We start from the raw sequence: 14,100 nt of genomic DNA, 5'->3' as shown, positions 1-14,100 counted from the left end.
TGCCATTCACCCATCTTCTTGTGCAAACACCGCCTTTAATTGAAAGCAAGGTAGATTGAAACCTCTCCGCCCTAGTCTCTGATCACCTGACCAGAGGCCTGCACCAACGTCGTGGCGCACAGCAACATCAATAAGAATTTCACTAGAGTTAGCGCGTGGAGCGCGTACTCACAAAGGTTCGCACTTAACCCTATGGGCCCGTTTGGTTAACAGAAATGTCAAAATAGGAAAATGATTTATTTTTCTTTCCAGACCGATATGGAATGGAATATGTTTTGGTATCTCCATGTGGGTGTTTGGAACATTACTGAAAATTAAATTCTGAAATTAATTTTCCATTCCTATTGTAATGTATTGGTAAGTCATAAGAATGAAATATAAAATTATAATATTCAATAATGCAATTTTACTAATTAAAGTACAGATATTACATCAACTTATAAAGAATATTGGTGGGGGAATATAATTTTTTAAGAAGGATAATTAATGTAATTTTGACTTTGACCGTGGGAAATTGAATTAGAATATCACCCATGACTAGGTAATTACTATTTAGACTTTATGAGGGAGTCAATTTTTAATAAGATATCATTTTTTATTTCCTTTCCGATATCTAATTACAACCAAACAATACATCTGAATGAAAAATGAAATTAATTCCTATTTTATATACTATGATTTCCTACAATCCAAACGGCCCATGTTAATTAATCTCATTTATGCTGATATGGATTTAACTAAAAAGGTAAAATTTAATCAACTTTCCTGCAGTCTATTCATTGCGCACCCTCCTTTCTACTTTATCAGTATGTGTATGAATTTCGTTTTTGGTTTGACAGAATGAAATCCAAAATCTCATGCCAATCTGTATATATGGTACTTTACTACTGTTATAAGTTGCCATATGCTATCTATCATGGCTTTACTTTTCTTTTTGGGTCTAAATATTATGGCTTTGAACCATTACTTTCAATTCACATCCCTCCAGTAACTGTTCCATTAAATTCCCCAGAATGAAGATCATCAACAGCGTTCTCCTCATATGTGGCCTCGCATTCTTAGTGATCTTTATGTCTCTGTTGGAACCCCAGAACTTGCTGGGCACTGAATATGACGTTCGAGTCATCAACGGCTTCACAAACAACTCGTCCCTGCCGCTGGTAATCTGGTGTTCATCGAAAGAGAATGATCTCGGTGGACGTGCGCTACAGGAGAAGGATGACTTCAGTTGGAGGCTGAGGACCAACTTTTGGGGCACGAGTAACCATTTCGTTTGCACGATGAAATGGGACAAAAAGCGGAAGCGCTTCGACGCCTTCAAGATTCCGAGAGACGTTCAACGGTGTGGTCCTTTCCGGAAGTGCTCATGGCTGGTGAGGGAGGATGGGTTTTATTTCAGCAACGATGAAGTAAACTGGAAAAAGGACTTTTCATGGTAGTAATAAAATTTTGAAATGGCAATTAAGGTACGTTTATTTGAGGCTGCACTAGGGTGGCATTAGTAATTTTGGTATAATAACAAATAGCATGGACAAGAATAATTTGAATGGTACGGTTTTGCTTCTGTAGTAAGCCTTTGATCTTGGAATCGTTGTGTTGGAAAATTTTGTTAGAACTTTTTGTTAGAAGTCCCATGTTTTTCTTGGAAGTTAACTTGAAAGTACTTAATATATGCTTATTTATAAAGAACAAAATGTTATTCTTAGCGAACACTACAGAAAACACTTTTGATTATTTACCTCGCAATATTTTGAGAAATTATTTTCATGCGTAAATCTCAAACTTAACTTCTAAGTCAATTTGATTATCGTTATATGAAAATGAGGATTGAATCATTTTATTGTTTCATGTTAGAGATAATTTTTTTTTTCCAGTACACTTATGTCAGAGATTAGAGATCGATTGTAGTCATGAAGGTTGGTTATAATTTGGTATGTCATACAAAATGGTTATTTTTGCCCAAGGAATGATGCAAGCCTTTTGTCGTTTATAGGAGTTTGTGTTGCCTGTTCAATACATGCTTCCTCGAATTTGTCCTTCACTTCTTTTCTGTAAATTGTGTACGTGTATCCATCTATTTGAGTATTTGACCATGGGTTCATAAACAATTCCTCTTTCCTTTCAAAAAAAAAAAAAAACAATTCCTCTTTGTTTTTTTGTGGCTGAACAGGGGAAGGTAATTTAGATTTGGAACCTCTCCTTGCAAAATGAAGTGAAATACTATCCCATTCCAGTTGGTTTCAAAATGCATTTTAGTAACATGTAGCTTAACAAAATTTTACTACACACCCAAAGTTAGAATTCGAATAGTGTGTTGTACAAAACTAAAAAAGAACAAGTTTAGCTTAAAACTATTCTTTGTCCACAACGTCTTTGGAGGGTACCTACATTCTTCCATCCTACGTTTTGTTTGTAACAATTAGGTTGTGAGGGCAGAGCCAAGAGGTGGCTCCCTTTTTCCTGTTGGTTTATTGAAAGTTCTTTAGTTTGCATTCTAGGATTGAGTCGTTTTAGATCATCTAATACATTTATTGAAAAAATGAACGGATTTAAAAAAATATATATATTATGTCAAGGAAAAATCTAGAAGCAATTCAAGCAAACGAACTTTAACGTAAAAATTTGTCAAATTACAACAAATATTTTTTCTTTCTATTCTCTAGAAGATAAGCCCAAATAATTCAGCAGACAAAATGATTGCAGCACTACTGTACTAGTCTACTAGCATTATCAAAGGCGTTTACCACCAAATGTTTTTCAGTTCGACATGAACAAAAACGTGTTACAATATATATGCATAGATGGATATTCATATCATGTACGACTTGCATTTGAGCAAGAGTGACAACACCCTAACAGGGCCTGATCAATATCGAAACCATGTGGCATGCCTCAATCCTTAGTGCAGCACACGGAAAAAGGAGGTCTATCTTCTTGTTTCCCTATGGCCAATATATATCGTACTGTTCAATCTCACTACTGTTCCCCCCAAAGTAAGACAGAGACACTTCACTTCCTGCCTTGACACTATAAATAAGATCCAATCTTTTTCTTTGTTTTCGTATCAACAACAAATTGCTATTCAACATTGTTTTTATCTCCCAACTATTTCCTTGATAGTGGTCAACTTAGCTACTCCCATAACATAAAGGAATGAGCAACATCGAGGAGAAACTAGAAGCCAAAATAGCTGAGCCATACAATGAGACACTCTATTTGCCAGACCCGAAGTTAAAAATTATAGGATTTTTTTTTCTATAGTTATCCATTAGGTTTCAAAATCGTTAGTAACTCAGCTTCCTGATGAGTTGTTTGTAGTTCGATAGAGAAAAATGAGTAATTTTTGGCTCAAAACATCCCAGAAATATTTTCTATTTTAGCGAAATGAAAAAAGGAAAATTTTGCACTTAGAGCATCTTTAGCAATGCTAGCTATTTTTGAATCAAATTTTAGCCAAAATAGCTAAAAAATCATTTTAGCTAGCCACTTTAGAAATATGTGTATATCAACGCTATGTATTTTAGCTAATTTTGAATTTATATTACTTTTTAAATGAAGATTAAATAATTTAAATGTATTTATAATTTATATAAAATAACTCAAAATGAATGTTTTAAATTATAGAGAGCCTCATCTCGCTCTCTATATTTAGGAGTGAGATAGCTAAAAGTTATAATGGAGAGCCACTTAGCCACTTAGGAGTCTGGTGCAGCTGCTAAAATAGATAAAAAGCTAAACATGCTTTCTAAAATAGCTAAATGTTGTAGAGAAACTGAATTTGAAAGGAATTTGCTGTGTATTCTCATTGATGATAGGGGGCCTCTTTATATTATTATATAGAGGATTATAATGCATAGAATCTCAATCATACAAGAAAAGTAATCGTACATTGAATAGGAATCTAGATCATTCTAATTTAACTCTATTACCACTAGAGCAAGTAACCAAGAGTTTGGGTCAAACACAAATTAGGGTTTACTTGAATACTCCCCCTTGTGTTGCCCAAATGCGGTGCTTCTCTCGTTGCCTCGTTAAAAACCTTGCTGAGTAACAAAAACCCAGTGGGACAAAAATAATCTCCGTCGAAGGGGAAAAAGAGCACAACACACCCTTCATGATTCGAGACGAACATGTAGACATCTCCCCCTGATGTCTGCGCCTCCCCCTGATGACTACGATCATGGGAGTTCAGATAATTTCCCCAAGCCAATTCTTGCCACATGTTTCTCGAACGTGGATTTGGGCAATGACTTAGTAAACAAGTCTGCCACATTGTCCTCAGATCGAACCTGGTTCACTTTGATCTTGAGGAGCTTTTGTTGTTGCTGATTGTAGAAGAATTTAGGCGATATGTGCTTGGTGTTGTAGCCTTTGATGTAGCATTGCTTCATTTGTTCAATGCAAGCAGCATTATCCTCATAAATGCTTGTTGGCTCATCTGTGGTAAACTTCAGACCACAATTGCTTCAAACATGCGTAACTATGGACCTAAGCCATATACATTCACGAACTGCTTCGTGAAGAGCAATAATCTCTGCATGATTCGAAGAGGTAGCGACTAAAGTCTGCTTTGTAGACCTCCAAGATATCGCGGTCTTTCCTATGGTGAAAACATAATCAGTTTGAGAGCAACTTTTGTGTGGGTTAGGGAGGTACCCAACATCAGCAAAACCTTTCAAAACACTTATATCGTTTTGGGATGGGGAGAGGGAATGCGGTCCGCCATATGTGGCGTCCCTGACACTAGATGGGATAGAACAAGCCCATATCGATCGTACCACTTAGGCATCGAAAGATATCTTTAACACCAGTCCAATGGCGTCGTGTTGGCGCAGAGTTATATCTAGCTAGTAAGTTCACAACGAATGAGATATCTATTCTTGTGCATTGTGCTAAGTACAATGATGCGCCTATTGCACTTAGATAGGGCACTTCTGCCGCTAGCACTTCTTCGTCGTCATCTTTTGGACGGAATGGATCCTTCTTTGGATCAAGACTACGGACGACCATTGGGGTGATTGAAGGCTTAATCTTGTCGGTGTTGAAACGCCTAAGCATCTTTTGGGTATAAGCTGATTGATGAATCAGGATACCATCTCTACGGTGCTCAAGTTCTAAACCGAGGCAAAACTGTGTTTTCTTGATCTTTCATCTCAAACTCGGATTTCAAGTATTCAGCGGTTTCCCTTAACTCTTTAAGGGTGCCAATTATGTTCATGTCATCGACATAAACTGCTACTATTGCAAATCCAGAACTTGTCCTTTTTATGAACACACATGGGCATAGTTCATTATTGACATATCCCTTTCCAATCAAGTAATCACTTAGACGGTTATGCCATATCCGTCCGGATTGTTTCAATCCATATAGTGAGCGTTTCAATCTAATCGCAAACGCGCTCCGTGGTTTGGAGCCACTTGATTTGGGTAACTGAAGTCCATCTGGGACCTTCATGTATATTTCCGTATCTAGATCTCCATATAGATACGCTGTAACCACATCCATTAGCAGCATGTTCAGTTTTTTGGAAACTACCAAACTGACAAGGTAGCGGAACGTTATGACGTCCATTATGGGAGAATAGGTCTCCACGTAGTCGATTCCAGGGCGTTGTGAGAAGTCTTGCTCCACAAGGCGAGCTTTGTACCATACAATCTCATTTTTTTCATTACGCTTTCTAACGAATACCCATTTGTGACCAACTGGTTTGGTGTTGGGCGGTATTGGTACAACATTGCCAAATACCTTTCTTTTCGCTAGAGAATCAAGTTATGCCTAGATCGCATCTTTCCATTTTGGCCAGTCAGCTCTACGTTGACATTCATCAACGGAGCGTGGTTCGATGTCATCGGTCTCAATAATCTCACGCGCCACTGAAAACGCGAATATATCATCAATGATGATGGAGTTTCTTTCCCACGTCCCATGTACACTAGTGTAATTAACAGAGATCTCTACGTTCTCAGGGATAGGTTCTGACATTGAGGCGTCCCCCAATGATGTCTCTTGGACATAACCATAATCCAAAACATTCTCATGGGACGGATTTTGAGTATTGATGATCAAAGGATTTGTTTGTGCCTCATTCGCTCTCTTTCTAGGGCGAGTATCTTTCGAACCAATCGGTCTATCGCACTTCCTTGCGGGACTTGCGGCCATAGAGGCCACATCATTGCCATTCTGGGAAATGGCGCCATCTCCTGGTGTCATAGGAGTGGCGTTATCTCCATTATTTGGGGCATCAATCCTTGCGCACGTTTGCAGCAGGTATGTGTGATCTCGTCACTTTTGCAACATCAGAAAACGCGTCGGGCAGAGTGTCTGCTATGTTCTGGAGCTTGATTATTCTTCACATTTCAAGTTCGGGCTGTGCGGTACCGGGATCGAGATGAGACATAGGGCTGGGCAAAAAAGCCCGAAAGCCCGAAAATCCGGCCCGACCAGCGTTGACCCGGCCCCTACGGTCCGGGCCTTGTTAAAATTTGGGAGAAACGGTTTGGGCCTGGGCTGAGATATATAAAACACGGTTCGGGCCTGGGCCTTGTATATGATTATATAAAAAGCCCGCAAGGCCCGTTAGTACTCTTTTTTGGGCTACTTCATTACCCTTCCTAGCATATATAATATAGTATAGGTTACCAAACGTCTAAGTGTCTAACCCTACCTTTGTCTACCTACCCATCTCTTTCTTCTCTTTCTAGCCGCACACACCTTCTCTTCCTCTTCTAGTCTATGAGATTTAATTGAAGATGCAGCCCCATATAACGCCCCATGCATTATGCATATATCCCATTGCTTATTCTTCTTCTAACTAAGGTATACGGTATACCTCCATCTTCTTCTTCTTCTAGTCTCTTCTGGTTTTAAAGTTTTTCTCTTTCTGCAGATCTTAGTCTCTGGTTCGTGTTTATGAAAAATCTTAGAGTCTTTGAACAACCCAAGCAAAAACGGAGAAACCACCGGCGTCGTTTTGATGTTGATCAGTTAATCGATTTGTTTTTTTTTTCTTTGTGAAAATCAGATTTGTTATCTATTTTGTTCAGTTGATCTGTTGATAACTATATAATCATGGAACTCTTTGTCTGGTTTATTCATTATGTTGTTCAATTATTACTGCAAAAGACATCCAGTTGTGGAACCAAGTCAATCAACAAGCTACACATTTTGTTTTGGTTTTTTGTTAATGGAGGCCTTCACCCAGAAAAATGAAAGAAAAAAAAAATCTCTACATAGCGAAAGCTGTTACAACGATCCGAGCCTCGCTAGGCCATGAATATCATCTATCCGAACAAATGGAGAATAAATGGAAATTTTTTGTCCAATCTGCAGATGCATATCTCTTCTTTTTGTTGAATTTTGTTTGTTTTTTTCACTGATTTTAGAAAATCACAAAATTGGGCCCGAAAACCCGGAAACTCGGCCCGAAAAAAACGGTCCGGGCCTAGTTCGGTCCCAGTTCTTGAAACAAATCATTTGGGCCCGGCCCGAAATGTTGCGGGCCGGGTTCAGGCCCAGAGAATTTTAGCAAAGCCCGGCCCGTGCCCAGCTCTGATGAGACATAGTGGGGACAGACCATGACAATTCTTGTCGTTCCTGTTGAACATATGTGTTCTTATCTCCCCCTAACGATGGGAAGACTATCTTATTAAAGTGACAATCTGCAAATCTAGTGGTAAAGAGATCGCTTGTCAAGGGTTCAAGATAGTGGACGATGGTTGGAGATTCATATCCAACGTAAATGCCTATTCGTCATTGTGGACCCATCTTAGTACGCTGTGGCGGCGTAATAGGCACATAAATGGCACACCTAAAAATGCGTAAATGCGAGACATCAGGCTCGTATCCAGTCACTAGCTGTAACGCAGAGTAAGATTGGGTTGCAGTGGGTCGTAGATGAATTAGCGTCGCTGCATGCAATATTGCATATCCCCAAGCAGAAACAGGGAGGTTGGTGTGCATAACCAATGTCCGTGCTATCATCTGTAGTCATTTGATAGCAGCTTCTGCGAGACCATTTTGGGTATGAACATGGGGAACTGGATGCTCTACATCAATCCCCAGTGACATGCAATAGTCATTGAACGTTTTCGATGTAAACTCCCCAGCATTATCAAGTCGAATCGACTTAATAGGATGATCTGGGTAGTGAGCCCGTAGACGAATAATCTGGGCGAGGAGTTTAGCATAAGCAGCATTTCGAGTGGACAACAACACGACATGTGACCAGCGTGTCGATGCATCAACCAATACCATAAAGTATTTAAAAGGTCTGCATGATGGTTGAATTGGTCCACAGATATCCCCTTGGATTCTCTGTAAGAACGGAATGAGTATTTTAGGATCCTTTGCGTAGGACGGTCTAGGTCCTAATTTCCCGAAGGAACAGGCTTTGTAAAATGAGCGAGGGGCCTTAGAGGCAACCAATGAGGATTTTGGTTGGGCCTGAGCTTCTGTAGCGCTATTAGAAGCAAAATGTGTGACTACATCTCCCATGATGGCTTTAGAGCTATGGAAATTGGTGTGTGTGGCGTCATGGCCACGAGAAGAGGCAACCATGGCGTCATGCTCATGGTTGGCGCCATTGATGGCATCATCACATGGGACTTGGGCAACCCTATGGCGCCCCAAGACGGCTACAACGCCAGAAGCTACAATTGTTGAGGTCTTGCTAAGTCCAGGAATCAATTTTCGATTCTTGCTTCTTCTCACTCTGAAGAATGGATGTCCGTGTGAATTCTTTAGTATACAGAGCATCATGTCACGACCAGGGTGTCCTAGTCGATCATGCCAAAGCCAATATGTGTCTGAATCCAAGATATCTTCTCTTATGACATTATTGGATTCAATTGGTCGAATTGTAGTGACATAAAGTCCACTAGATTGACACATAAGCTTCTCTAAGATGCGATTTCGTCCGCAATCATTAGAGGAAATGCAAAGGAACTCATTTCCATTCTCATTATGCATTTCCGCATTGAATCCGTTGGCTCTAATATCTTTAAAGCTCAATAAGGTTCAATTTGCCTTAGGAGCGTAGAGAACTTCAGTGACTTTAATCAAGGTGCCATTTGACAATAGGAATTGGACCATTCCATGTCCTTGAACTAAACCTGATGACCTAGCCATCGTAGTCACAGAGGAATATGTAGGCAACATCTCTAAGAATAATTGCTTATGTCGTAGAATGGTGTGCGTAGTCACACTATCCGCAAGACATTGTAGTTCATCCATTCCTAAAAGAAAAGCTCATAATTAAAAAGGAGTCATAAAGAAAAGCACTCAACTTTTATTAATAAGCCAAATAGAATTACATTATCGTTTCTTTAACCAAAAAGAATCTAATCCAATAAGCTAGCTACTGCAAAACAATGGTAGTCGTCTAACTCCTTTTGGTAATTTCAATGCAAATGTGACCAGGTGAGTAGAGAGATGTCGGTGGAGCAAAGCTCGCTTAAGTACCACTTATCTCAAAACCTTCCTAGGCATCACATTTACATTGAGTACGCCTCTTTGAAGAAAGACTAATACCATTGGAATCTACTATAATAATATGGCAATTGCCTACATCTCTTGGAAAATAAAAAGACTTAATCAAAATCGTCAGTTTCTGGGTCTTGATCCTTGTAGTCTTCCACCCTTAGATTGAGATCGCCATCTTGATCTTCTTGTTCCATGTAATTTGCCTTCCTTGCTTCACGATACATCTTGTATGCGTTTACAACGTTCTGGGATGCTTTACACGCCCTTGCCTAATGTCCAGGTAGTCCACATCTAAGACAAGCATCATTATAGCCAGGTTCCCTTGATCGAGGCACTCTGGGAGCGCTATGAAGACGGTTATTGCCTTTGGTGGCGTCACCACCATAACCGGAGGTTTGGCCTCTCTCTCTCTTCACACGTTTACCTCGACAGTTTCATGCACGCCTATCTTGGCGGTTTCCTTCCTCTTTAGGGCAAGAATATAGACCAGAACGTCCAGGATTACTCTTAGGGTTTCGCTCCATGCGTCCTCCCTTAGAGGCGCGACTATAATTAGACTCCGGATTTGACTTGGTTCCCACGGGTCTAGAGTTATAGTTCTTCACAAGTATGTTGTCGTGCTTTTCAGCTACGTTCATGGCACCAATTAGCTCATGAAATCTTGTGATGCGTCTAGCATTGACATCAATCCGATAGTTCTTGGCTATCATCAATGCAGAGACGGGGAAGGTGGAGAGAGTCTTCTCGATCAACATCGTATCAGTGATTTTCTGTCCACAGAATTCCATCATAGACTTGATACGAAGTGCTTCAGAATTGTAGTCAAGTACAGACTTGAAATCACAGAAGCGGAGGCTATGCCATCTCACTTCTAAGTCTAGTAGCAGGGAATCACGGACGTTGCCAAAACGCTGCTCGAGTTCTACCCATAGTTTTCTTGGGTCTTCCTCATGGAGGTACTCATTTTGGAGCGCGTCATTCATGTGCCTTGTCATGAGAATGATGGCTTTAGCTTCATTAGCCTCTCTCTTAGCTCTATTTGCTTCAAAAGCAGTAGCTTGTTAAGGAGTAAGCACGTCCTAACTTGGCTCTTGGATCGTACTAAGGATCCCATCAGCCTTAAGATGCTGGCCCACATCACGGACCCACTTGTGGTATCCTGCGCCTGTTGTCTCTAGTGGAGAAAAACTCAACTTATTCAGGTTACTCATCCTGAAAAACAATAAGAAAATAGGGTTAGTTTCGGAGCCAAAAAGGGCTACCACGAAAAACTATAAAATTTCTTAGCGTAGTCGCTTTCCAAGAAATTAGGGATTTTCTGAGCGTAGTCGCTTCCAAGAAAATCCGGTTCCAAGAGAGGTTTTGGATTAGATCGAAACAACGATGTATGTGGTCGATCGGTTTCTTCTCAACAAACTCTAAGTTTGGAGGACTCTACAAGCTCCAAGCTTGGAGTAAACACGAACCCCCACAGTTCGGCTTTTTGGTCTCCCCTATGAAGAAGAAAGGGGGTAGAAGAAGGGATGTTGGAAATCCTCGATAAAAAGAAGAGAAAAGTAATAAAAACTTCAAAAAAGGGAAATTTTAGAAAAGTTTACCTTGAAAAATTGCTGGAAATCTTGACCGGAAAAGTTGGCCGGAAAAATGTCACCAGAAAGTGGTTAGAAAAAGGTTGACTGGCGTTGACCGGAGGTGCTGACGTGGCGCTCTGATGCTGACATGGCAGGTGATTGGACGCTGACTGGGCTGCTTGTGTGTCAGTGGGCTGAGGGGTTGGGCTTCTTGACTTGGGCCGAGATCAGCTGAGCTTCTGGGCCTAGGGTTATTTTCCTTTTGGGCCAAAGCTTTGGGCTGCTGGGCTGGGTTAACTGAGGTAGGTAGCGGTTCGGCGGTGCAGTCTTTTCAGGTGGCTGGTTCGGTAGTTTCCAAGCCGATTCCGGTGATGGTTTTTCCGGTTCTCGGAATCAGGGGACGAGGTGCAGCTACTGACAAAAGATAGCAGTGGGAGGTAGACTGGAAGATGGCAAACCGGGCAAGAGATCTCGGATTCTTCTTGGGAGGCCGGTTTGGTCTCTTCCGATGCCCGGTTCAGGTCGATTCCGGCCGGTTCTGGGGGCAGGGCCGCCGGTTCTGGGCTCCTGGAGGTGAAAACTTCAAGGTGGGCGGCAGTGGTTCCTTGGATTTGAAGGCTACGAATATATGGTTTCAGGGTTAGGGCTTCGTGCTGATAACGTGTTGTAGAGAAACTAAATTTGAGAGGAATTTGCTGTGTATTCTCATTGATAATAGGGGCCTCTTTATATAGAGGATTACAATGCATAGAATCTCAATCATACAAGGAAAGTAATCGTACATTGAATAGAAATCTAGATCCTTCTAATTTAACCCTATTACCACTAGAGCAAGTAACCTAGAGTTTGGGCCAAACACAAATTAGGGTTTACTTGAACATTAAGGAGTTAAAATAGAGAGTTCGCTAAAAAGTTATTTTAGCTAGTCAATTTCAAAATACATCTGCAACAATACATTCTCTCCATTTTAGCTAATTCTGAATTTAATATTATGAGGAATGCTAGTAACCTTCCCCTCCAACATTTGCCTTTCTACCTTCCCCACTTATCTTGTGCCATGTTGATTCATTTATGATTACGATCTATGTATTTACTACCTTGAAAAAATAACTAATTTCATTCCATGTTTTACCTTTATTTATATTTGACATTATTAAATGCTCTCTATTAATATTAAAAAAAAAACTTTTGACTCTTTAGTTTTCTTGTTTTTTTTCTAATGTTTTTTCATTTCTCTTATATTTCCTAAGTTTTTCAACGAAAATTTTTCTTTCATTTATTTGATCATGTTCTGTATATTGAGTCTTTTTGTGACATTTTTTTTTTATATAAAACCCACAACAACAAAAAAAGAAACAAAAAAACACAAAACAAAACGGTAAAGCTCATTGACATGGTAGCTGCAAAAGTTTTTTTTTTTTTTCGTTAGAACACATGTTAGATTAGATGATTATATAAATTTTTTTTTCTCTCTCTGTTTTTTATTTATTTATTTTTTTTAACATTTTCTTTGATATATGTATATAGTAAAGGTAACGTTTTGCCATTTTTTAGTTTCAATTCTTTTTTTTTTTTTCTTGGGAAAATTTTTGAAGTATGTTCTTAAATATATATGTACGTATTTTTTATGTAAATATGTACGTATTCCCACAAGACTAATATAAATTGCAAATAAAAAGGATTCACAAAAGAAAAGAAAAAAGTTGAGAAATTAAAATTAATTACTTAATTAAATGCATAAAATTAAATAAGGGTAAAGAGGGGAAGTGAAAACTTGTCTTTTAATTGTATTAATTATTTGAATTTTTTAGATGGTGGAATACACATGACATGCAATGAATAGGAAATGTAGAAAGGGAAAGGTTGGAGGGGAAAGTTACTAGCATTCCTCTCATTTGAATAAATTAGTTTAAATGTGTGTGTGTGTAGGAAAAATTATGACTTTAGTCATTCAACTATAAGCCTATAACCCAATCGATACTTTAGTCACTCTATTTTTAAAAATATAACTTTAATCACTCAAATTTAGATTTATTTTTCACTTTATGACATTGGCTCTCCTTATGTGCAGGCCTCCACTCTAAATCCGCCCTATATACAATTGCTACGAACAAACAAACACTACCTGAAATTTTTGAATATATGCATGAGTGGCATTCACACACTGCATGTGAGTGCAAGAGAGTTGTATTGGTTCCCATTAAATATTGCCACAAGATTCAAAACTCATTCTGTGACTCGTTACAATTTCAAACCATGCTGTCTGGTAGTGAAGAAAATACTAATGTTGACTTGAAACCTCGATATTTATGATACAAATTTAAAACTCCAATGACTAACCAAATTCAAACTTTGCTTTCAAGTTGAAAATTCCAATTCACAAGCCATATGGCATATCAATCCCACGCTCACGTTGGTTCCAGTGGAAATTATTCTATGCACCGACGGTGTAAGTGACCCAACCCTTATAAAATAATCTCAACCCTTGATATTTATTATCAACTTTATTTTTAATAAACAAAAAGTGTATTTAATGCAATCTAACCATTCATTTATGTTGGTGCAAGTGCACGGCGGTGCTCTGAATAATCTCTCTTCCATCAATCACTAAAAATTTCACTTTGAAACCTTCTCCTTTGTAACACTCCCTTAGTCCCTTTTATGTTAAACAAATGAAGTTTGTGTCTCAATCTTCAATCTGATTACATATGTAGCTCTCACTTTGAAACACTCCCCTTGACAAATAACACTCCCTTTTATGTCAAACAAATGAAGTTTGTGTCTCAATCTTCAATCTGATTACATATGCAGCTCTCACTTTGAAACACTCCCCTTGACAAATGAATATTTTCCTTCGTAACACTCCCCTTGTTTGATAGGTGGATTTTAGGTGTAAATACTCAATTACACATCATTAAAACTAAGGATATTTTGGTCCAGTTATTAAAAAATATTTAAAATGGAAATAATTTTAAAATGAAAAATACACCGTTTAATTTGGCTATATATATTGCAGAAGCTAGAATGATCAAGCTTATTGTCTCTTTG

General features: G+C 38.9%; 1 protein-coding gene across 1 annotated transcript; it reads left to right on the top strand.

Moving 5' to 3' along the window:
* Positions 1-922: 922 nt before the first annotated feature.
* Positions 923-13,248, top strand: LOC112196274 (S-protein homolog 5). Its single transcript, XM_024336587.2, has 2 exons — positions 923-1,466; positions 13,124-13,248. Exon 1 carries the CDS (start codon positions 1,014-1,016, stop codon positions 1,437-1,439), a length of 426 nt encoding a protein of 141 aa, XP_024192355.1. The 5' UTR covers positions 923-1,013; the 3' UTR covers positions 1,440-1,466; positions 13,124-13,248.
* Positions 13,249-14,100: the final 852 nt, after the last annotated feature.

This window comes from Rosa chinensis, chromosome 4, assembly GCF_002994745.2.
Source record: "Rosa chinensis cultivar Old Blush chromosome 4, RchiOBHm-V2, whole genome shotgun sequence".
NCBI lineage: Eukaryota > Viridiplantae > Streptophyta > Magnoliopsida > Rosales > Rosaceae > Rosa > Rosa chinensis.
The sequence above is the reverse complement of the archived record's forward strand: the minus strand, read 5'-3'. Positions and strand labels throughout refer to the sequence as shown.

What these genes read in the sequence shown, in the direction of transcription:
- LOC112196274 (XM_024336587.2), top strand. Translation starts at nt 1,014, where the DNA reads ATGAAGATCATCAACAGCGTTCTCCTCATATGTGGCCTCGCATTCTTA.